A 26,514-nucleotide genomic window follows, 5' to 3' on the forward strand; every position below is an offset into this window, starting at 1 on the left:
GGTCCGTTCTATCGACGGACAGCTTCTCCACCCCGCGCAGCCGCTCACCTATCCCTATTTTGCCATTTTAAAGGACCGGTTGTATCGAGTGACCCAAGACACTCAAACAAAGAGAGATACAACCCAGTTGGTCATACCAAAGAGCCGCCGGGAAATGCTTTTCCAGGCGGCTCACTGTAATCCAATGGCCGGACACCTAGGGCAAACAGCAACGGTAAACCCGATTTTTTTGGCCGGGCATTCATGAGAACGTGCGCAGGTGCGTCTTGTCCTGAATGTAGGCGGGTAAACCCACCGGTCATCCCAAAAGCACCATTGTGCCCCCTTCAGCTGGTTCAGGTCCCCTTCGAAAGAATTGGCATGGACCTGATCGGGCCATTAGAGGGTCAGCACGAGGGCATCGCTTCGCATTAGTCATAGTAGATTATGCAACGCGGTACCCCGAGGCAGTGGCGCTCCGCAGTATTTCTGCAAAAAGTGTTGCGGATGCCCTGTTTCGTATTGTTTCCCGCGTGGGAACCCCGAAGGAGGTTCTCACGGATCAAGGCATGGCGTTCATGTCACGGACCCTCCACGAATTATACGGGCTATTGGGCATTAAAGCGATTCGCACCAGCGTCTATCACCCACAAACGGACGGGCTGGTCGAACGGTTTAATCGCACGTTGAAAACAATGATCCGTAAGTCGTACACGAGGACGCCAAGAATTGGGATCGTTGGCTGGAACCCCTGTTATTTGCCGTGCGCGAGGTCCCGCAAGCCTCCACGGGGTTTTCCCCCTTCGAGCTTCTCTATGGACGTCAGCCCCGGGGGGTGTTGGACGTGCTAAGAGAGGCTTGGGAGGACGGACCCTCGGACAGCAAAAACCAAATTCAGTATGTCCTGGACCTGCGAGCAAAACTCCACACATTGGGGCGGCTCTCCATGGAGAATTTGCTAGAAGTAGAAGCCCAGGACAGACAAAGCCGACAGTATAACAGGGATGCCAGATTACGCACGGGAGACAAAGTACTTGTATTACTTCCCACCTCAAGCTCCAAATTACTCGCCAAGTGGCAAGGACCCTTTGAGGTCACACGGCGAGTGGGCGATCTCAATTATGAGGTGGTGCGATCGGACAGGAGCGGGGCACATCAAATGTATCACCTCAATCTCCTTTAAAAATGGAGTGAGGCGAACACGGTGGCGCTGGCGACGGTAGTGAGCAGAGAGGAGGATCTTGGGCCAGAAGCGAGTCACAAAGTTCAATCTCTTGCTCTGGCTCCGGGGGGGGGATCACCTCTCACCCTCGCAGCTCACCGATGTTTCCAGGTTGCATGCGAATTTTGCAGATGTGTTCTCGCCCCTGCCCGGCCGCACGAACCTCATCGAGCACCATATTGAGACCGAGCCGGGCGCAGTGGTTCGCAGCCTGAACATAAAAAGAAGGTGGTTCAGGAGGAATTAAAGCGCGATGCTAGAGATGGGAGTAATAGAAGAGTCCAGCAGTGATTGGGCAAGCCCGATAGTTTTAGTTCCTAAAATGGACGGCTCGGTTCGATTCTGCGTGGACTATCGCAGGGTGAATGCTGTGTCGAAGTTCGACGCATATCCGATGCCACGGATAGATGAGTTGCTGGATCGGCTAGGCGCGCTTTTATTCGACACTGGATTTAACTAAAGGATACTGGCAGATCCCCTTATCTCCCTTATCCAAGGAAAAAACCGCTTTCACCACGCCGTTCGGATTACACCAATTCGTCACACTTCCGTTCGGCTTATTCGGAGCCCCGGCCACCTTTCAGCGTCTCATGGACCGCCTGCTTCGACCGCACGCTGCATATGCCGCAGCGTACCTGGATGACATCATTATATACAGTAACGACTGGGAGCGGCATATGCAGCATCTGCGGGCGGTTCTGAGATCGCTGAGAGGAGCGGGGCTGACGGCTAACCCGAAGAAATGTGCGATTGGGTGTGTGGAAGTAAGGTATCTGGGCTTCCACTTGGGTCACGGGCAGGTGCGTCCCCAAATTGAGAAGACAACAGCGATTGCGACTGCACCGAGACCCTAGACCAAAAAGGAGGTGAGGCAGTTCCTGGGGCTGGTGGGATATTATAGAAGGTTTATACCTAATTATTCGGACCTCACCAGCCCGCTGACTGACCTCACTAAAAAGGAGGAACCGGATACCGTCCAGTGGACGGAGCCGTGCCAGCAGGCTTTTACCCAGGTAAAGGCTGCTTTGTGCGGCGGGCCGTTATTGCACTCTCCCGATTTCTCTCTTCCCTTTAGGTTGCAGACTGACACGTCGGATCGGGGCGTGGGAGCGGTTTTGTCCCAGGAGATAGAGGGGGAGGAGCGGCCGGTGCTGTACATCAATCGTAAGCTATCCAGAAGAGAGATGAGGTACAGCACCATTGAAAAGGAGTGCCTGGCAATCAGGTGGGCCATCCTCACCCTCCGCTATTATCTCCTGGGGCGCGAATTCACGCTCCATTCAGACCACGCTCCCCTCCAATGGCTCCACCGCATGAAAGATACATCTAGCTTTACAACCCTTCAAATTTCAGGTGGTCCACAGACCGGGGCCTCAGATGGTCGTAGCCGACTTCCTCTCCAGGAGGGGGGGGAGGCTGCAGGCCGGATGGTGCCCCGGCCTGAGTCGGGCGGTGGGGGTATGTGGCAAGGGGGGCGTGGTTTAGCAAGGTCTGCGCCGAAGGGAGGAGGCATGAGAAAGACGGCGCATAAGTAGGTCAAATTCACATTACGATCAGCTGTGTCTCGTTACAGTGATTGGTGAGGAGACGCATAAGAAGCTGCGGGAGTGAACAGACAGAGAGAGAGACTGGCTGGGAAGACGAATCGTACCGTCTGCAGGACGAGGAAGCCGCTATAAAGCAACCGGATTCATACGCAACACATATTTAAAGTTGTAGGATTATAGGACGCGCAGTGGCGCAAGTATAGTTTGTTTGTGATTAAGGAAAATAAAGCATTGTCGTCTCCCAGCCAACGCCGACCCTGCCTCCTTTCTTCCTACCTCTACGAACTGAATTACAGACAGTTTATTTATATAGCACAATTAATTTTAACTACAGTTGACCAATGTGCTTTCCAGTAAAAGATATAAACAGGAGAATACAAATCACATCATACATTACATCAATCATACGCTTGAGCAAATAAAAAAGTCTTTAGCCTGGATTTAAACACACTCAGAGAACCGGCTTGTCTAATGGAAGATGGCAAGGCGTTCCAGAGTCTGGGGGGCAGCAATGCAAACGATCACCCCTGCACTTAAGCCTCGACTTTGGGACAACAAAGAGATCCTTGGATGATCGAAGGGATCTAGTAGGATGATACTCCATCAATAGATCACAGAGATAAGTAGGGGCCAGGCCATTTAAATATTTAAAAACAAGGAGCAACATTTTAAAATCCACTCTAAAACGAACAGGTAGCCAGTGTAGTGAAAAAAACGGAGTAATATGCTCCCTCTTTTTAGCCCCACTTAGAAGTCGAGCAATGACGTTCTGAACAAGCTGTAAGCGGGATAGAGCTGTCTGGCTAATCCCGAGGTAAAGTGAGTTGCAGTAGTCCAATCAGATAAAATAAACGCGTGGATTACCTTTTTGAAATCTTTAAGAGAAAGAAAAGGTTTGCCTTAGAGAGTAGACGAAGCTGGAAGAAGCAAGATTTAACAACTGAGTTTATTTGACGGTCAAATTTTAAGCCATCATCAAAGTTGAAGCCCAGATTTTTTTACCCATGATTTTAAACACAGAGACATATCTCCCAAATCCAGTGTCAAAGAATTTGAGGATTCAGATGGGCTAAAAACTATCATTTCGGTTTTGTTATCGTTAAAATTTAAAAAAAATTAGTGAAAGCCAAGCCTTCACATCCGCCAAGCATGCCATAACAGACTCAAGACCCAGAGAGTTGCATTTCGCAGGGAGATATATCTGGGTGTCGTCCGCATAGCAATGAAAAGACAACCCATGTTTTCTCAAGATCGAGCCAAGAGGGAGCATATAGAGAGAAAAAAGCAAGGGAGCCAGAATCGAACACCAGGGAACCCCACAGGGCAAAAAAGCCTTTCTCGAGTATTGTTCACTCATCTTAACAGAAAAACTCCTGTTTGCAAAATATGATGTACACCAGTCTAGAGCTACCCCTCTTATACCAACACAGTGTTCTAAACAATCAGTGAGAACAGCATGATCTATTGTGTCAAAAGCAAAATCACCTCAGAGTCACAAGACATTAAGATATCATTAAGAACCTTTAAAAGCGCAGTCTCGGTAGAATGGCATTTACGAAAACCAGACTGAAAAGTTTCAAACATTGAGTTTTCAACCAAGAAACTTTGTAATTGTAAAAACACCATTTTTTCCAAAATCTTGGAAATAAAAGGCAGATTGGAAATGGGCCTAAAATATGTTAGAACTGATGGGTCCAGATTCTGTTTTTAAGTAATGGATAGACGACTGCATGTTTTAAGCTATCAGGCACTATTCCAGATTCTAAGGTGCGATTTACTATAATTAAGAGATGCGGAGCAACATCATTAAAAACTTGCTTAAAAAGCGCAGGAGGAAGAATATCAAGGAACTTTTCGTAAGTCAGAGTGACGTCACCCAAGAACTCGGCAAACTCTGTTAAAAAGTTTGTTATATTTTGGTGGTCGATAAATTACCGGAAACGGATCACCAAGTTCTGCTTTAGTTGTTACTCACCACTGAGCGACAAGTAAAATCAGTGGTTAGAACCAGTGAAGCATTGCACAGCGGCTGACAGATAAAACCGATTAAAATGGTCAAACAAACAGACAACACATGGAGCGACGGCGCCATCTTGAATACATTCTATTTATAGTGGTTTATTTGCCTTTTAAATGTTTTTGGAGCAAGTACTAGAGACAAAGCTGCCCAAGATAATGCTGCAATGACCTGAAATGATAACTAGATTTGCCAAGTCAGTTCTACCAAAACTTCATTTGAGTAGGAAGTTTCATTTATTAGGAAGCAAACCAGATACTTATTAAAGAACACTTTGTTTTACAAGTTATGGCCCTGTCCCAAATGGCGCACTTCATGTGGACTTGCAGTCTCGTGGACTTAAATTGCGCATGCTCGCCAAGTCTACGAGTCCGTAGGGTGTCCCATTTGTCATTTTTATGTTCTGAAGTGTGCTCATCAGTGACCCCTTTGTGCCCTTGATGCCCGCACTGCAGCAGGCTCCACACAACTTACAACCCAGAAGTCCTTGCGAACGCCCAATCACAGAATGGATGGGAGGAGTGTCGTGGATGTCCGATGTATACGTATAAACATAACAGATACATTTTTAAATGTATGTTTTGATAAAATTCTAAATTAATTTCTTATTCACATTATTGCTTATTTATTTTCTATTAAGCCAGCTATTCAAGAATAAAAAACTTTTAATGCATTGTATTTTCTTACTTAAGGTAATAAGCCATGTTTTGTTGTAGATTTATATATAGTTGTCTATGGGCTCTGCAATAACAGTAATAATAATACTCTTGTAATAATAGCTCAATAAAAGGGAAGGAAGGAGGCGGGAACCGGCGAACAATCACAAACTTTTAATCAAAAATAAACAAACAATAATCCAGTAGTAAAAAGGCCAGCAGCCACCTCACGGTAGACTGCCGGCCACACAAACATAAACAAAACATGTCCGGGCCCGGTCCTCTCTCGCCGTTTACTCCTGTTGCTTGTCCTTTTATGCTTCCGATCTCCTCCGTGAGAGATGCGAGACCGGTGTAACGCCCAGCTGACACTCATTATCACTTGCGCCACCGGCCTCGCTTCCTCCTCCCACGGCTCTCGTCACGCCTCCCTCGTCACACAGCGATATATTAAATAACAACATACATGCATATTAAGAACACATTATGCACATTAAGTATAGTGTATAAAAATAATTACATATACATAAGCAGTTGCATTTACATCATGCCAAACGAATGCATTACAAACATAACTTTCTAATGCATAATGCTCGGGTGGCATATTATCAACATATGAAATACAGAACTATAAAAACAGGCAGCTCCTGTCCCAATTCTCCAAAATAACAACAAATGGACAAGTGTGGTCGACTTCACGTGGCACTGTGCAGACTGATCAGCGAATGACAACAAAGTACCGCAAGAGTGATTAGTCAGTTTAAATCTAGACTAAAGACGCATCTCTTTAATCTTGCATACACTACACTTCCATAATATAAATCCTCTGAGGGTTTAGGCTGCATTAATTAGATCAACCCGAACCAAAAACACAACTGATGTATTTGTTGCATCAAAGAGTGCAGAACAGTACTCTACTCTCAGCCAGTCTTGCCTCATTGTTCCAAGGTTACCGCAGCGAGCACGATGCAGTTCATGCCCAGACCTGATGGTAGAGCGGAGAATGGGAAGCGGCGACCTGACAAGAGCTGAGATGATAGAGCTGGATAAAGAAGGACGCGGTCACCTGACACGTCTTCACCACAAAATTTAAAATGCTATTACATTATTAATGATAATCTTAAAACTATAATTTACCTTATTAGTAAGTTTATTTATTTTATTTAGCCTTGTTGTGCAAGCTCTCTGGAGCTTGTGCAGAGGCAGCAGCTTTTGCCAGAGGGGAACTGGAATCCCCTGGTTGGGCCTGGGTTCTCCTAAGGTTTTTTTTCTCGATTAGAGTTTTGGGTTCCTCGCCACCGCTTGCATACAGTTTTTTGCCTGGCCGGGGGGGCTGCTTTAGAATTTTAAAGTTTTACTTAATTAATATAGCATATAGGAATTTATAGTCTGTTATATTTGACCTGTGCTTCTGTCTCCTTTATCTTAAATGTGTGCTCTCACTGAGCATGTGTGTGTGTTTGTGTGTGTGTGTGTGTGTGCGTGCGTGCGTGCGTGCGTGCGTGCGTGCGTGCGTGCGTGCGTGCGTGCGTGTCTGTGTGTGTGCGCGTACTTGTCTGTGTACGTGTGTGTGTGTGCGTGCGCATCTGTGTGTGTGTCTATGTGTGTTAGTACGTGTGCATATTGTGTGTGTGGAGTGTTTTGTATGTGGGTATGTCTGTCTTCTGTGTTTTCAACTTTTTCTTGTTTTTGCAGGTACAACTTTAATTGTTTTGCTTATAGTCAATATGTCTTATGTACAGCTGCTTTGTAACAATGAAAATTGTAAAAAGTGCTATATAAATAAAGTTGAGTTGAGTTGATTAGAAAGCACCGCTTGCTCTTTCCGGCATGATGACCTCAAGTCTGTCCCAAAATGCACTCCCACGTACCCCTGTGGACTCGTGTCTAGTGCCCTATAGGTCTGCACTTCCTGACGTCACCAAGTGTGGACTCGGAGGTCCACAAGACCGGAGTGCACCATTTGGGACAGGGCCTATGTCTGAACAACCCAGTATCAGGCCAAAGCATGTAATAGACACGCTGGTCCACTCTAAAATGTGTGTCAGTGTCACGCTTTGCCTCCTCTAGGCGTGAAAATGCACAAAAAAGTTATTTGCACTTGCAACGTTAAAACTGAAACGATTTTATAAATATGAATTATTTGTACTCATTGTGGCACAAATAAAAAATAGATATTTTAGAGCACTTAACCCCACTTCTAAACCTACCCACCTCCCAACGATTAAAAAACCCGCAACAAGCAAATAGAAGTCAGCCACAGGCATTTAATAAATCACACACCAAAAACAATATAAAAACATTAGGAACAGGTCGTGTTGCATTCCAAATCTTCGAAAGCCATACTGTCATGGTTCTGAGAGGGGGGATCCATGGATGACGTCGGCGGACTCCTCCGATGCGGAACTCCCTCCGGTCCCCTCGGATTCGCCAAGGTCGGCTATGGATCCGGTGGTGCGGAGAAGGAGGGAGAGGCGCAGCGGAGGAGCGTCCACGCCGGTGCAGCCAGCATCCAGTCCGGTGCGGCCGGCGCCCGGTCCGGTGCGGCTGGAATCCGGTCCGGTGCAGCAGCCGGGTCCCAGCCTTGTCCCACCGACGCTCAAGTGACGCTATGAGCCCTTGTTTGGCCCCATCCTTCCTCCCATGTTTGTTATTTTTATTGTCCCACCCAAGTCCTATTGTTATCTTGTCATGTCTGCCCCTGATTTTGTTTTCTATGTATTGCCTTGTCTTGTCTGTCACCCAGTCCGCCTTGTCTCGTCTGTCTAACCCTTGGTGAGTACCTGGAGGTGCTCATTAAAGGGGGGGCTTCTGTCATGGCTCTGCCTCACCTAGTCTTGGATTTCCTGGTCCTGAGGCAGAGCCATGACAAAGTCTTTGGTTATGTATGGAGAGAAACATATTATTGTCCTTTTGACAATAATATGCGTTCTCTCCAGTGTCTCGTCATTAGCCCCGCCCCTCTCGTTTCACGTATTGCTTCCCGTCCATGTTTCATTACCCTCACCTGCCCTGTGTCATTATCCCTCATTTGTCCTCGCTATATAATACCCTCATGTTTCATTGTCCTGGGTTGGTCATTGTATGTGTACGTATGTGTACCGTGTACCTCGTTCGTGTGCTCCTTGTCTCTTCAAGTCCAGCCTTGTGTTTTGATGTTTTGACATTTGGTCGTGTTAGTTCTTGTTATTTTGGTCCTGCTGTTTTTGCCCCCTTGTGGGAAATATTTTTGTTTCTGTTTTTATATTTAGTATGGTCTTCGTTACCCCATTGTGGGTCTTTGTTTTGTGTTTATTTGTTATTAATAAATATCCGTGTTTAACCCCTTCATCACCGCTGTTGCCTGCATTTGGGTTCTTCCACCACGCCAGCCGTGACACCATACAGTATCGTTGTATGAGCACAGTAGTTTTTAATCATTGATGACTGCGCTCCAGGAACACACTCAGTGGCGTCTCAAGCCAAGGTCACACTTGACTTTTCGTTTCATACGCCTATTTCACAATATGGCGGCGGCGACTGGAAGTAGGGAAATACTTTTTCCGACCGCACTGCTGCCATAACCATTCATTCATTCAGCTTGTTTTCTCACAGGCATTCATTTTATTTACCAAAAACAAAAGTAGCATATGTTGTCCGATTTATTCATGGTTTACTGGGAGATGTAAAAATAAGGAAAACAAACATTACAAAAACATTGTTTTTTTGAGCGATTTATTTATTGTCAAGGTCTGATATATGTTAGACAAATCAGCATAAAGGGAGTGCTACATGCCTAACTTCTTCTGGTCTCCACAACTGTTCTGTGTAGTGAATGGAGCTTACAGCATTGACCGGACAAGCGTCTTCCGGTTTGTACACTTCACGCTGTGAAATAGGTCTATTGACTTCCATTCATACGCCTGCGAAGACCGGAAACGCAAGACCGTCCGTATTTTGCATTTTGCTGCATAGCAAAGTTCCAGTTTGGTGAACTCTGACTTGCCAATTCGCGTCACGTGAGTGCGTGAGACCAATAGAAGATACGATACAAAACAACACAGCATTACCTCTCGGTACAGAAATGTAAAAGATGGAGGAATCGCTCCTGCCAATATTCGCAGCACCATCTGGACAAATTTCGCATTACACAGCTACTTGCCACATGAGAAGAAAACTGGACATGAAATGTGATTTTGAAATATTTTATTAGCTAATTAGGTCTAATCATTTGTAATATAATGCCATATGTATTATTAAAAGATGTATACATTTAATTTGTCAAAAAAAAACTGTCAAAATGATTTGCTGCATCCGGGTTACGTGTGTTATTAGTTTTGAGAGGTTGTTATCTGGGAATAACGAACCTGCAAATGTCACGACTGGCCAATCAGAATCAAACATTCCAACGAGCCGTGTAATAAATTATATTATATCATATAAAAACTGTTAGGTTTAGGGGTGGGGTCGGTTACGTACTAAATGAGTATAAAGTGTGTGCATAAAGAAAGAAATTAAAAATCACACCCACCCAAAATCAAATCAAAAAAAAAAAAATACACGTCATGATGGCAAATTACATTAGGTAATTATATTAGAAAATCCCTGCTGCTAATGTTACTCCACCTTCATACATGCGTGTCATTTTCACACCTAGAGGAGGGAAAGCGTGACACTGACACACTTTCTTGAGTTGACCAGCGTATCTATTACACATTTCGGCGTGATACTAAAAGTATTACCATTTGCACTGATTCTCAAAAAATATTAATGATAAACCTGCTTACACACATCACATAAAAACAAAGCACAGTTTTGCAGTTTGGTCACTCTCTAAGTTTAAAGACCTGGAGTATTTAAGGGGCATTCAAGTTCTTAATTTCTCAGTAGATTGACAGATGGTTGACAAACCACAATGCTCACACCCCTCTAAGCTTTTTGAAATTATCTTTAGAAGTGCAAATACCTATGTGACCCATTTCACATGCAAATGGCTCTAATATAAGGCCTTGTTAAAGAGCCAAGGATTTCTTTTCCAGGATTTCCAATCGGCATTTAAACACAATCCAGCTACTAAATGTGGTGTTTAAAATACCATCTACGTCTGGGTACTAATCTTTGAAAACATTATGTAAAACAAGTGAACTTATGATTCAATGCATAAAACTGTCATCAGCTGGAACTTGGCTTTCCTGTTTCCATAATGGCTAAATAACCTATAATACAAATAACGTTTGCTAAGCCAAGCACAAAAACAGTGGTGAAAATAAGTTCCAGCTACATATCGAGTTCATGAAATTCAAGCAATTAAAGTGTCAAATACAGCTTTGTGAGGCATCATTCACACAAGGGGAGTGTGTTCCAAGTGTACGGAAGAACTTTCAAAAAGGCAGGAAAGACCAACAACATAGTAAGCTAGATGACCGGCTTATTTACAGCATGTATTAGAGAGAGAGAGAGAGAGAGAGAGAGAGAGAGAGAGAGAGAGTTTGGCATTCTTATGGAATGCTCATGGGAGAATTCGTGCCATTCTTTCTCTGTGTGGACCCTAGCAGTTGTCAGATCACACGCTGGGGTCATTTTTAATACCTTCAAGGCTAAAGACACTTTGTTTTTTTCCTCACTCAACTTCTAGACTTCTCTCATGACTAAATGTCACATGTGCTCACGTGTACTATCCTCTAACACATTATGTTTAAATAGGAGGTACACATACTCACAAACAAATACTGCTTATGCCAACACACCATTAAATCCAGAAAGCTATAATTTACATCAAGTATCTCTGTGCCACAGTACTTACACTGAACATAGTCATCACATGAATATAGCACACAGTTTACTAAATGACCAAAAGTGGACAAATTTGTTGAGTCTCTACAACAACAACCCTCTACACTGCCGCAAGCTGTGTATCTGCATTTATGTGTAGGCTACACCACATTCATAATGTTTGAATAACTGCAATAGATATTATTATTTATTTGTATTTTAAAATTGGCAAGTCGAAAATCCTAATACGTCATTGAACCGATAAGCATTCTTCAAATGGAACACTTAATAACAATGCAATAAGGTTTACAAATGTTTTAAACTTTTTGTCAGTTAAGCACTGTGATATTGCTTTATGCAACACGTTAGCATTGAGATATTTCAGACAGAGTGTGTTCATGTTTTTCCAATAACAAAAGAAGTTTCATTATAAAATTGTAATGGACAAAACAAATTTAACTAGTACAAACAATGAAGCATGTTACAGGAATTTTTTTAAGCCTCTTGTCCACTCTCCACATGTTTACTGGTTTGTTCCTGAATAAATGAACATCATCGAAATCGTTCTTGGCTCAAAGGTTGAAAATGGGATGCTATGCTCTGTTGTCCTGCATTTTCTAATCTGATTTTAAAGCAAACCACAGAAAAGACTGAGTTTAGATATTATCAGAGTTGTACCTCAGCTTTATGTTGTCTCTCAGTGCTTTGAGCATGTTTGTCCTCCATGTCCACAAGGTTTAGTTTCAGACAGGACACTTCCTCCGTCAAACCCAGCTTCTGCGTTTCCAGACAAGTCCTGCTTGTTAGCTCCTACAGATTTCAAGCACATAAAAAAAACAAGAGAAACTAAGCAAGCTGTATTAAGGCAAACAAATCTGAGGACTGAGCCGAGCTGCAGTCCCACAATAGCTAAATATACACAGGTTATGAGGGCTATATTTACCCTCTTCTCTGATAGGGACTGTCACATGGCATAGAGAAAGCTCACACATTACATGTGAGCCATGTAAACAGAAAGATAAACAATGCAATAAAGTGCATTGTTTAAATAGATGCTAACACTCAATTCCATGCAAAACTTTTTAAAAGCTTTTCTGGATCTTGATGCTTTTTGGAACTCATGCTGACTTTTTGGAAAACACACTGAACAGGAATCCATTTTACAACACAGGAGTCTAAAACCCCATTTCAAAAAGGCAGTAGCTTCTGTTGGGGACTTTTCTATGAGCTTTGAACCTTTCTGAGACGGCATATGGAAAATATTAGGCCTGTGTGAATGGAATCGGATTCGCATTTGAAGGCCAAAACCTCATAATGACCACAGGCACATGCCCTAAAAAGCTTCTCATCTGAGAGGCAGACCTTGGATATTTAATCAGCTGTAGAGCTTTCAAAGCAAATGAAACAAAATTGCACAATTAGCTTTTCAGGAAAATGAGGTTTAGGAATGTAAAGGTAATTAAAATGGTATGAAAAAGTACAGGAATCATACCATGCTTTGTAAGATTCCATCATCGTAATTTGAAGATCATAAATGACTCTAGCAATCCAGTCTTTCTTTGCTTTTTTTATTGTCTTTATTTAATTGATTTGTTTTTCATTATATTGCTGTAAATTATGATTTTTTCTTATTTTCTCTCCCCTCACTGACCTCATTTTAACAGCAAAAGCCATGTGTCGGCTGTCAACTAATTCTTAACCTGATTTCAAATACCACTCCAGCTCAGGAGGCTGGTCTTCTGCCATTCCTTTATTGTTTGGGTTGATAAAATAATGTGCATGACCAGTCTACTATATTCCTAGACTTTTCTCACTGATGCCAAAATCCAGGCACATCAGGATTATTCTGCTGATGTCTACTGTAAATGCTGCTTTCAAGACAGAGGTAATGGTGTTTTTTATCTTGTATACATTCACTGTAAAAAAAAACTTTGCTGTTTTAAGTTTTCATGTGCAACAACTTGGCTTATATATCATTTCAACTTACTAGTTTAAATGGTGTCCAGTGGTGAGTGGCCTTTATACAGTATATAATTTTATAAGTTGCTTTTATAAATACTGTACACTGAAATTGCTCAATTTAATTTGGTGAGTTACCAAAAAATGCTTGGTCATTTCAACCCAACGCTGAGTCAAAAATGGACAAACCCAGCTGTTGCGTTACAAATTTATGCTGGGTTGTTTTAAACCAAAGTTCTGGGTTGTTTTAACCCAACTGTTGGGTTTGTCCATATTTGACTCAACGATGGGTTGAAATAACCCAGCATGAGTGAACAGTGATGTAAAAACAGTTGAAATTACTGGTAAAGCCAAGTTGATCATACTTAAAAATAGTATTTTTAAATATGATAGGTACCAAAGATTTTTTGGTATCTGCAAAAAAGTTACCAAACCACACTTTAAAAAAATGAACGTAAAAACGTAAACTAAAAAGCTGCAAATCAATTAGCCTTTGAATTTAAAAAATATTGAACTGACTAAAAAATCTAATTGTATTTTGTTTAAATTATAAAATGAAGTTATATGAAATACAACTCGATTTTTAGGTCAGTTCTTTATAATGTCAGGTTCAATTGACTCATAAAGCTAATTTAAGGCAGCTGAAATTGGTGATTTTTTACAGTGCACTTCAAATGTGTCTTTTATCAGCATTTCTACATGTTTTGCAGCCATTCCATTGTGTGTGAATTTCAACATAAACACACCTCAGGAGTGACATAAAGTCTTCCAAAAGCAATGTGACAGAAAGCACACACAGATGCATGAAAGCTGTGATTAAAAATCCCACTCGTAAGTACGCTGGTTGTTCACATGCTTGGAATTTGTCATTTTAATATTGAAGGTAACATAATTTCATGCACGGCTCTACTTGATTCTGATTGGTCAGTTATTTCCCAAAAACAAACGCAGATTGACTGATGCTGAATGTATCACTCTGTCTATTTCCCCATGCCAACATTGACAAAATACCACCATAATATTTAAAGTTTTGTGACTGAAATTATGAGGCATATAGCCGTGTGATAAACAGGATAATGTACTGTAGATCCAGCAGGTTGTTATTGCTAAATTAACCCCTTCATAAAATCTCAATCTTAAATGGATGTTCGTTACCTCTTACATACAGTAATATAAGAGTAGTTAGTTATTACAGTAAAAGAACAACTAGCAACTATATTTACATTTTCTGGATAATGATATTTGTGGAGGATAATGAAACTTAATGATGCCGGACCTTCGCCATTTAACAACTATTTGGCATTGAAAACTTGGTCCACCCAGTTTCTGTGAAGAAATTACTAACTAGAGTGAAAGTAGGATAAATGCTATTATTCTTACATCATCAAGAGAAGACTTAATAAGTCAAATGTGTGAAATAATGTGCAGTTACTGCTTGTGTAAGGTGAAAGAGAGGCTAAGATTTACTTCTCACTCTAATCCAAGCAATTTGTGTGCTATAATGGGGTGTGTACAAAAGTACATTACATTTGTTAAGCAATAAAACAACATGCTTTTAAGATTACTGAGTGAAAATATAAAACTTGTTGGCAGTCGTGGTGCAGTATAAAGCAAAATCAGAAGATGCCTGAAGCTCCAAAACTATTCTCAATGGTGTCTGAATAAATTTTGGTTTTACTGTATAACTTAAGATAACTCACTATTTACATAAATCTTAGTTTAAAACTTTCCTTTACGTCTTAAATATTTTTTTGCACCTGTTGAAGCATCTCCTCAGTGCAGTTGAGCTTGTTTTGATATTCCTGAAGAGAGCTCTGCAGGTCTCTGATCTTCTCACCCTGAGCCTCCACCTGGTCTGTCAACACACTCACCTGAAAAACAGGATCAAATTAAGTTTAGCCAAGGTACATTAAATCTGTCGTCTGTGTTCCTAATGGTGTCTAAAAGAAAATACATATTTTACAATAGAATCACAGTTTCTTTATTACAGTTATTATCTTTAGTCATTGACAGCAGGTCAAACCCATTGCTTTATTTTGCGTGATACAGTCTTGAATATTGTTGTCAGCCCGGTTGTTTAGTAATGATCAATCCGTAATACTTGCTCAGCACCTATTAGCAGCATACAACTTACTATTAAAAACCTAACAAGCCAGGACAGGAATAATCCATCTAAATCCCATGATCCCATGACACACCAGCAGTCTGTAGTGACAGGAAAATATTTAAAAAACTTATAGTACAAAAGCCTATAGGGTTCAAGCCTCTTACGATATAATAAGTGACAGTTACAGTGATTGTGTGGGCAGTATGAGCAAATCTTTTGCTCATATATTCAGTGTAATAAATAATTCAATAATACATCTTATCATGCCGCCATAAACAGCAGTAGGATTTCATTATTTTTATTAGGTACTTTCTTAGGTATTAGTGTGTAAAACGTACGTACATTTCACATTTTCACACATTTAACCTGGGGCTGTCATAATATTAAATTGGTTATTGTCGATACTGGTATATTGTGACACCCTTAAACTACTTGGTGTTAAAACTACTTGGTGAGTAATTAATGGCAAAATTTTCATTTTTGGTCGGAGTTCCCCTTTAATTACAATTTGGTACAATACTGACATATTCACATAAAAATATAACTTTTCAAAATGTTAAAATCTCAAGTCATCCAAAACAAAATATACAAACCCGATTCCAAAAAAGTTGGGACACTGTACAAATTGTGAATAAAAAAGGAATGCAATAATTTACGAATCTAATAAACTTATATTCTATTCACAATAGAATATAGATAACATATCAAATGTTGAAAGTAAGACATTTTGAAATGTCATGCCAAATATTGGCTCATTTTGGATTTCATGAGAGCTACACATTCCAAAAAAGTTGGGACAGGTAGCAATAAGAGGCCAGAAAAGTTAAATGTACATATAAGGAACAACTGGAGGACCAATTTGCAACTTATTAGGTCAATTGGCAACATGATTGGGTATAAAAAGAGCCTCTCAGAGTGGCAGTGTCTCTCAGAAGTCAAGATGGGCAGAGGATCACCAATTCCCCCAATGCTGCGGCGAAAAATAGTGGAGCAATATCAGAAAGGAGTTTCTCAGAGAAAAATTGCAAAGAGTTTGAAGTTATCATCATCTACAGTGCATAATATCATCCAAAGATTCAGAGAATCTGGAACAATCTCTGTGCGTAAGGGTCAAGGCCAGTAAACCATACTGGATGCCCGTGATCTTCGGGCCCTTAGACGGCACTGCATCACATACAGGAATGCTACTGTAATGGAAATCACAACATGGGCTCAGGAATACTTCCAGAAAACATTGTCGGTGAACACAATCCACCGTGCCATTCGCCGTTGCCGGCTAAAACTCTATAGGTCAAAAAAGAAGCCATATCTAAACATGATCCAGAAGCGCAGGCGTTTTCTCTGGGCCAAGGCTCATTTAAAATGGACTGTGGCAAAGTGGAAAACTGTTCTGTGGTCAGACGAATAAAAATTTGAAGTTCTTTTTGGAAAACTGGGACGCCATGTCATCCGGACTAAAGAGGACAAGGATAACCCAAGTTGTTATCAGCGCTCAGTTCAGAAGCCTGCATCTCTGATGGTATGGGGTTGCATGAGTGCGTGTGGCATGGGCAGCTTACACATCTGGAAAGGCACCATCAATGCTGAAAGGTATATCCAAGTTCTAGAACAACATATGCTCCCATCCAGACGTCGTCTCTTTCAGGGAAGACCTTGCATTTTCCAACATGACAATGCCAGACCACATACTGCATCAATTACAACATCACGGCTGCGTAGAAGAAGGATCCGGGTACTGAAATGGCCAGCCTGCAGTCCAGATCTTTCACCCATAGAAAACATTTGGCGCATCATAAAGAGGAAGATGCAACAAAGAACAATTACGTCTTGTAAGACAGTTGAGCAACTAGAAGCCTGTATTAGACAAGAATGGGACAACATTCCTATTCCTAAACTTGAGCAACTTGTCTCCTCAGTCCCCAGACGTTTGCAGACTGTTATAAAAAAGAAGAGGGGATGCCACACAGTGGTAAACATGGTCTTGTTCCAACTTTTTTGAGATGTGTTGATGCCATGAAATTTAAAATCAACTTGTTTTTCCCTTAAAATGATACATTTTCTCATCAAATGTTTAAACTATGTCATCTATGTTGTATTCTGAATAAAATGAAATTTGAAACTTCCACATCATTGCATTCTGTTTTTATTCACAATTTGTACAGTGTCCCAACTTTTTTGGAATCGGGTTTGTATGAACGAAATACGAATATGTGAAAAATTGTTGTGAAGTCGTACTGCGTCCTTAAAGGAGTAGTTCACCTCCAAAATGAAAATTCTGTCATCATTTACTCACCCTCTTGTCATTTCAAACCTGTCTGACTTTCTTTCTTCCGCAGAACACAAAAGAAGATGTTTTGAAAAATGTTGTTAACAGCCCTCCATTCACTTGCATTGGTTTTTATTTGATTTAAGGTATTTGTTACAGTTCACCCATATGTTTTACCTGTAACACAAGAGATTCTTTATCTCCTTCTAGACGAGACAGCCGCTCTTGATAGCTCTCACTGTTGCCTATGCTCTGCACATTGACCTGTGGTTCACAGATGGTTAAAGTTATACTTACAGTCAGCAGAGAAGAAAGCAAAAGACTGCAAACAAGCCATAACATAATATACGTGTATAGTGGGTCACTGGTTGAAAGAAATTTCTCCAAATCTCCTGTTCAAAAGATTAAAATCTTGGTTAAATTTGTAGCAGCGCTTTACCAAACTTCACTTTACTCAAGCTGCTTACAATAAACGATTTTGTTAGACAAGAATTTCCTAAGAGATTTACATGTCTCTTTACAAGTAGGTTTAATACGCATGTGCTGTGTTGAATATCTGCACAATGCAAAAAAAATGTACAGTATGTATATGTGTGTGTGATTAAATGTATTAGCCTTATCTGTCACAACATTTACCAGGATAAAGCATAACTTTTTAGGAGATTGAAACAGCCATGGGGTCTCTGGTATATTTTACGAAGACTGTAAAGCCATTGCCCCTGAATTGGCTTTTTAAAATACTAAGAGTGAACTTGACTTCGCTGTACATCTTAATTTATGCAGTTATCATTTTTTCTCTATCATTCGTGGCACAGACCTGCATTGGTGGTAATACCACACAAAAAACCTGTGTCAGGCAAATTACTTAAATAAGATGCGTTTTTAATGTTTGCACTGAGCTATGCAATATCTGACTAAAAACGATTCAATTATTTTGTTATAATATATGGTGCTTTCTGCATGCCTTCATTTCTTTAGCTAAATATAATCTGTTTATAATCAACATGAGTCCATGGAGTAGGCTATATAAGTGCTCACTCACCTTTTTAAGCCATGCAAATGTTTTGTAAAAATCAACGTCCAATTCCATTCTGCAGGGCCATTACTACACCTTTACGCCTGATACGATGACATCCGCTAGTCCAGAAACGTCTAACAAAATAAAGTCTCTTTCTTTGTTTTCACTCTTTGCCTGAGCATCTGGTTTGGTGCAGCAGTCTGTAATATCAGGCTTCACTCTTGCCAGCTGCTATTTTTTGGTGCCTCCCTCCTCCCTCCCTCCCTCCTCCTCCAAACTTTGTTCCTCGGCCAAACCATTTCTCTTTTTGTTTCTAAACTTTTTTTTACCCTTTGCTATTTTTAATTAATGCATGCTTTGTTAAGGGGCTTTCCACCATTTGCAAACACATGCCCAGGACACAAGTGAAGCATTTGTGTGAATTGCTAGAGGTAGGGAGCACTGAAATGCAGTGAGACGAGAGCGTCCACTTGAGATCATGTAAGTACCAGTCAGCCTGTAGTGTATTAGAAACGTTTTAATGTCAAATCTCTATTGAGAAAAGCCGTTATGGGTGAGACGCACAATAATCCAGTTAGCATTTTACATGGCGCAAAGGCAAACTTCAGGCAGTTACCGGCAGTAGGTATGGGAAAGTTCCCTGTGTGCTATTCATTAAAAACAACACAGTACCTTTAAAATGATCATCGTTTATTTGTTTATATAACCCAGAGTTACGTCAAAAAGGGACAAAATTTGGAATTGGGTTAAATTACCCAGAAAATGTTTATATTTGACCCAACAATGGGTTAAAACAACGCAGCACTTTGGGTTATAACAAGCCCGGTCAATTTATAACCTATAGCGGTTAGGTTCGTCCCTTTTTGACCACAACCTAGCATTTTTAATATTCACAATACACATTGTTTCGTAGCATACAAACAGAGACAAAAAGCAGGGTGTTGAATAAATGCTTGGTGCAACAGGTCTCGCTGCTACTTGTACAACTTCGTAGCTCTCATGTAATTTCCTGCACTAGGTCCCTGCTGTGGCTTCTCATGGCACCACCTTAATGAGTTTTTTTATGGAGAATTCCATCAGCCCTTCCTTGGCTACAGCTATGGGTGGTGCCATATTTTGAGGGTGAGGTGAGAGTATTGCCGATTATCATAAATTACTTATAGGCTGGTCCTTCTTTGGTGCCGCACCCCCTTGTTCTCAACACCCCACTGAGAACACCCAACTCTTCTCAAGCGGCTTGTATTTATGCTGATATAACTGGTGTAAACTAAGTCTGGGGAGTTGCCTGTGCCTAAGTAGATTGCTACTTGCTAAAGAATTGTATTGTGTGGTCAGGTGTGTGTGTAGTTTGTATGATGCTTTGAATGTGGCACAGACTCTGATGTTGGAACTATAGTGTCAGTTATATAAAGGTACATTATAATCAGAGGTCGAAATGTGAAATTTTTTTAAAGGGGGATGGTGTGGTCAAATATTTTGTGGGAGTATATGCTAACCTTACACAACAACAATTACAAATTATATTAAATTTAATAAATATTAAGTATTGTTAGAACTATAAGATTTATCCAATGAAATGTGAGCTATCCAAATATAATACTAAGAAATATAAAAAAAATGTAGAACAAAGGAAAAAGAAATTAAATATTGCAAAATATCATTACAAATTAAAAATAACTGTTTTCTTTTTTAATATATTTTCCAGTATGCCGTGTCACATAAACTCAAATGAGATTTGAGTGACTCAAAACTCATCTTTAAGCATTACAATAGCATAACGTTTTTCCCTGTGATTATAATTTCGTCATGTCTTAAAATGAAAATTAATTTAACTCTACACCCTTGCTTCATTTAGTATACGCACATTCATCAATATGCAAATTAGTGCCCACCTCCATTCAGTCACATGAGCTCGCACAACTCATTATAGGCACATAGATGTCTAATTCGACGTGTGAGCAGCTCGTGTTGCACAAACAGAAGTGATTGTTTCAGTGCCGAGTCTCGGTGCCATCCTTATACTGTATATCTATGGCTCAATTCTGTTAACATGATTGGTTGCAGGGTTAGGATGTCGTAAACAGAGGCAGTAACTTCTGGATGTCAGTAAGGCGAGCTGTAACTGATTGTAATAACAGTTAGAGGGTTTTTACTTTTGTGAAAGGATCATTCAACATCTTTCAGTGCATAGTGCAGAGTACATCTCAAAATTATACACTGTGACAATTACAAATATGCATCTGAGGTATAGTGTTTCCCTACAGAATTACTCCTAATGGAGCAGGGACGAATATGATGCAGTAAATGCATATGAAACTTTGTAAAAAATGTAAAGAGAAGACAAATTTTGTAGAGAAAGTTTCATCCTGAGATTAAAATGAATGAAAACTATTTGTTGTGAGCACACAGTGCAACCTGAATGAATCGAGGAAGCTGATTGGCTGTCGAAACTGCATGTCACAGAGCATGCTTTGAAACACAATCCTGCCCCAAGGAATTTGATTTTAAAAATATGGCTGACATGACCGTGACAAACACTTACAGACATTTACTGCAGCAGGTAAAAAATGTATGACAAACCCAGCCTGACAACTTTTACCCATTATGAATTCATCAGTGTACTGTAAAGTTGACTCCAAACTGAAACTCACAACTGATGTCATGAAGACATTTCATCTTATCTGATCCTCCAGTTTAACCAATACTGCCTTTAACACATTCATAAAAATCAGGAGTTCAGTACTCAGAAACACATCTGACACATTAATCAACCTGAAAAGCAGCAGCTGTTCATGGGAGCAATGTATATATTAACTATGGATGTGGCTTATGGCTTTAAACTGTACTCTTATTATGTGGCAATCAGAGGGTCTGCTGTTGGTTATTTTTGATAGGGATTTAAGAGGGTTGTGGCTCCAACAAAGATGCATACTGTAAAACATGTTTTTTTTTACTTTTAAAGTCATTTCATCTCATTTAAACATTTTAAATGTGTTTACATCACTGTAACTCATCAAAATAAGCGAAAAAAGTAAGTTATTTTTATCATTTAAATCAACTGCTGACACAATTTAAAATACACTGATCTGTAAAGCCAATTTTGTACTTAAACCTTAAAGCACAAAAAGGCAAAAAAATGTGTTATGGTGCATTTCTTAGTAATTGTCTTTAAAACGTACAAACTATTAATTAAGTGCCTCCAAGTTTCTTTGTATTTGGGTAAACAATGAAATATAATTAAATATAATATACACATTATAATGATATTATATATTCAAAGAAAATATTACTCAAAATTTGCAGCCTATAGGCTGCGTTTCTCGATAAGGATAGATCTTAGCGCTTTTCTAGAGCGATTTTAAGAATGTTGATAATCGTTTCACACGTGTTTCCCAAAAATGCACTTTACATAATCATGCACAGCATTGCTTTAAGTAATACTGTACTTACGAGTCGCCATCCGTTTGTCACATGCTGAAACGTTACCTTACACAATGGCTTTTTATGTTTAGGCCAATTATTTTTACATGATGACCATGTGGTAGGATAATATTTATGATTATGTTTAATCATAACTCATATGTTTTATTTTATTTTGTATTATTATTTTTTCAGCATGTAATACTTTTTACCATATGTAGATAAGATTACAATTGTAATGTACAATGTCTTATGTGGGAACAAACAATTAATAATCCAAAAACTTTTTGATTTAATGTTTTTGATGTCTGTGGGTTTGTTCCTTTAAAGGCCTAATGTCCTATGCAATACTACAGTATGAGTTTTCTTATTATAGTGTTGGATGTTTTCAAACATAAGCATAGAAGCCATATACTGTAGCCTACATGTTATTACACACCTTTGGGTGGTTTAAGTTTTTATATTGTTGCACACATTTCTATGGGTGAAGACACAATTTTAATTTTAATATAAACATTTAAACGTTAGCCTGAAAACCTTTTGTTCCTCTAAACAATTAGATTAGGATTTCTCTTTTAAAAACAACATTTTGACTGCCTGAAATGTGTCATCCAGCAATACAGCAACAACCACTCATCCTTTGTTAGTTCCTATAACTTGCCTATATCCTTTTTTATTCTTTACATTATTAATTTATGTTCAGTCATTGATTTTTTTTAGTGTACTGTATTATTGTTTTTAATTAGATGACTAAAATATATAGAGACGAATACATTAAAAATGACATAAATGTCACATGTAGCAGTGATTATTCATTCATTTTAGGTGTAATGCTCTGGTTGTCCTACATGTGACCTCATAACTTTGTCTCTTTACAGTGTACTGTTGGGATTTACAATACCTCCAGAGCACTTAGATCTGCACTGACAAAATGAACCTTGGACCAACTTAAAAAATACTTTTCAAACAATTTAATTAATTTTTCTCAAATTATATTAATGGTTTGGTTCAAATCAAAACGTATATACACATTTCGGGCTCTAGAGTGCGACCAATTTGGTCGCACATGCGACCTAATTTCTCAATGGTGCGACTAAAAAAAATCTGATGTGGCACCGGTGCGACCAGCTGTTCGAGGGAAAAAAAGTTTCTGCGAAAGTTTCCCTGTGGTTCAACAGCAGACACATTAGGCCCATATCGTGGTCTAAACCAATCAGAGATAGTAAAGGGCGGACCCCTTCTGATTGGCCGTGGTCCAGATATTCCTGTACGTGTTTGTACGTTTGAAAATGCTGTGCTGCAGTCGGACGGGGTGAGTAGCCTAGGCCCGTCAGATAAACAGAGTGGATGTAGCCGCGGATGATGAGAGAAGATGAAAAGAACGATTGACAACTTTTTCGTTAAGAATGTTAAGTTAAGGCCTGATCCGTCCGAAAATCATAACCAATGTGTGACACGCTAGACTGCGACTAAATGGTCTCATTTTGCGACAAATTTTCCTGCCAGTGGGACAAGTTTTTCTTAATGGTCGCACCGGTGCGACTGTCAAACTGATCAATATATAATTTTTGCGTATTATAAATTTAATGCGCAGAAATGTTATATTGCGCAAGCTGCTCATTCAGTCACTCATTTTCGTCTCCCCTCCTTCAACCATTAACTTATCTATAAGTGCCCAGCCCCCAAAGACGTAATTCGCAGGTTACGGGTAAGAGGCGAAGGACCGAAAGAGCAGACGAGTGAAGCGCTCAATCTTGCAAATTAAATAAATATGCAGAATACAAGAATTTCCCCCGCTAAGGTACAAAACAGCAAAGATAACGAAATGTGTTGCAAGTATTGTATGCATGTGAAGCTAATGCAGGAAACACGTGTTTAAACTTTAAGCACTGAACTATTGTATAAAGATTTCTAACAATACTGCAAAGCATACAAAACGTTATACATCACGCTAAATTCTATTTATTTGTGAGTCGCTATTGATAGAAGCCAAACGTGTATCAATGCAGCTTTCATGATGAATAATCACTAAAAGCCTTCAGGTCTCGCGGGTTGTTTGAGATATGCGCGCGCCCAGAGAGTCAGAGCACAAAATACTAAACGGAGTTGTCTTTCACGCCTTCTTTCTCTGAAACGGACATATTAACACAAAATAACCAAAAAATTCCCATATTAACAAGAAACCTTGTAAAGGTATTCAGTTTGTTTCGTGACCAAACAGTTGGGAAACAAAACACGTGTTCCAGTATATTGCGCGAGCTCTTAAAGGGGCAGCAGCATAATAAAGATCTCTGTTTATAATGTTCATCAAACAACAACGGACGGGCCCAAAAACACTCACTGATATTAAAGGAATTGTGTTCTCTTATAGGAGTCGTTCACAACAAATAAAGAAAGAAAGTAGCTTTAAGAAAGATGTGCTTTAAATATGGTAAAGTGTTGAAAGAGAGTTAACATATACAATAAAAATAATTCAATCATAAACAATGATTTGTATTAATTTCTAATTGATTTATTAATGTATTAAATACATTTTAATGAAGTTTTAGTGATTATTTTTTCTTACCTCACCCCACGACTCTGGTGCTATCAAATTAAGGGCTGGTGCCACCAACTGAATAACTTGGTAGCACCAGTGCCACCTCTCTCAAGTGTTAGTCTAGAGCCCTGCTTTCTTGTAGAATTGTGCTTCAAATAAAGAACTTTACGTTGACCAGATTGTTAGTTAATCATTTACAAGTCAATATTGCCTATATGGACAGCGATTAAAAAAAAAGTGAACTTGTAAAACTGCGGTGTTAAATGCGATGCGGTCGAAAATTTGGGTGCACCTAACTTTTGTGCTGGTGCACCTAAGAAAAAAGGCGCACCAGTGCAACCAGTGCAAAAAGTTAGTCTAGAGCCCTGCATTTCAACAAACCACCATTATTGTGATCAGTGTTTGCTTTAGTTGGGCTCTTGACTCCTGACTTTGGTTAAATTCAATATCTTTCTTCTTTACGTGCTTACAGTAGTGTTTCAATTAGAACTTTTGTAGATTAATGAAGTAGAAAGGAATGTTTTTAAGTTAAGTGATGTCTCAAGCTGTAATAAAGATGAGAAATTACACTAAATAATGTTGAAGCTGATCTTTCATGACTGTTTTGAATGTTCTTGTTCACAAATGTAAAAATACATTTATTACATTTACATTTACAAATACTGTGACAAAATAAATAGAAAGAGTTACTGACACTTAGACATCAACACTCATCATACAAACCTCAACTATGGTGACAAACAACAATTTAATTAAGATAAACTGAACAACAGCGATGCATGCTGGGAGTCATGAATGAGTTTTGAACTATGATGTTACCCAGCATGCATTGCAGCATAAAGCTTTCTTTTGTTGATTGTCACCATTGTTGAGTTTCATACGCTGATTCTTTATATCTAATTGATTCAGCGAATAATTGATAGAAGTATGATAGCTGTACCACTCCTTTAATCTCACACTGTACAACACATCTTCAATACAATATTCACACATTAATAACACAATACATTCCCAAGCCTTTACTTAGATAAATGCACAAAGAGTATTTATCTTGGTATCCCAATTTTGCTAGGTTTTGCTAAGGATAAGCCAGAGAAGAAGTCTTGTATAAAACTATGATAATTTCAAACAACAACGATCATTTAAAGAATTTGTTTAAATGTATTTTATGCTTATAGCCTATACCCACATTCAAGTGCTGATTTTAACATTAAGAATACTAAATTAAGTAGTAACGCTTTCTTTTGATCTATTAAATGTTTCTATTCATTCCAATACTTATATTATACAATAACTGGCTGGTAACTTTAGTTGTGGAGTGTTAATGGCGGCACAGAGGAACATTTGTTGAGTGTTGATAGGTCATTCATTATTTAGAATGACAGTGACTGCTGTGGTTGACAGTCACTGGAGCTCTGTCAAAAGTACAAGTTTAAGTAGATTAAGAGTGTAAACTTGTATTCATTCCTCAAGCAGTTTTCTAATGTTGCACAAATAGTCTGAATGTGTCTGAAATATATGTTTTTTTGGCTCATTATGTAAAGGTTTGGCTGCATCAGTCCATAAGCCATGATGGTGCCTTTAAGGGAGTTACTTAACGCAAAGTGCTACTTTCAACCAGAAGAGCTTGTGCAATACACATAAAATTCAGTAACCCTAAGGACCCATTGTGTTAAATAATGTTGTCCCCTATGAACATTTTTCTTTCTGACAGTGTATGTACAGTAAATAGTAATAAGATATTATATTGTCTGATGTTATAGATGTTATAACTGCTGCTGTGTTTCTACGACATATACTGATTCTAACAAAAGCTCATGATGTCAGGATGCTTTTCTTTGATTTCCCCATGTTAGGAAAATCTAAGAGTTGTGTGCAAAAGTAATTGATGGTATAACAAGGTACAATAGTATTAATGATGATATATTAATTATGATGTAATCACTTATGAGCTTTGTATACAGGCCAGGAGTGATTTTTAGTGGTTTCAAAGCCACCTGCAATAATAGATTACTTCTGATTCATATTTTCAC

At 39.5% G+C, this 26,514-nt stretch overlaps 1 protein-coding gene across 2 annotated transcripts in view; it reads right to left on the reverse strand.

Moving 5' to 3' along the window:
- The window catches only part of ppfibp2a (PPFIA binding protein 2a), a 48,535-nt gene extending 29,826 nt beyond the window's left edge, over positions 1–18,709 (reverse strand). For both annotated transcript variants that reach the window (XM_057327389.1, XM_057327388.1), the window contains exons 1-4: positions 18,547–18,709; positions 17,682–17,768; positions 14,889–15,002; positions 11,851–11,982 (exon numbers count right to left, since the gene is read on the reverse strand). In XM_057327389.1, the coding sequence (XP_057183372.1) occupies positions 11,851–11,982; positions 14,889–15,002; positions 17,682–17,768; positions 18,547–18,594 (381 nt within the window). In that variant the 5' untranslated portion in view covers positions 18,595–18,709. The remainder of the gene's footprint in view (positions 1–11,850; positions 11,983–14,888; positions 15,003–17,681; positions 17,769–18,546) is intronic.
- Positions 18,710–26,514: the final 7,805 nt, after the last annotated feature.

Source organism: Triplophysa rosa, unplaced genomic scaffold (genome assembly GCF_024868665.1).
Source record: "Triplophysa rosa unplaced genomic scaffold, Trosa_1v2 scaffold226_ERROPOS550011+, whole genome shotgun sequence".
Classification (NCBI taxonomy): domain Eukaryota; kingdom Metazoa; phylum Chordata; class Actinopteri; order Cypriniformes; family Nemacheilidae; genus Triplophysa; species Triplophysa rosa.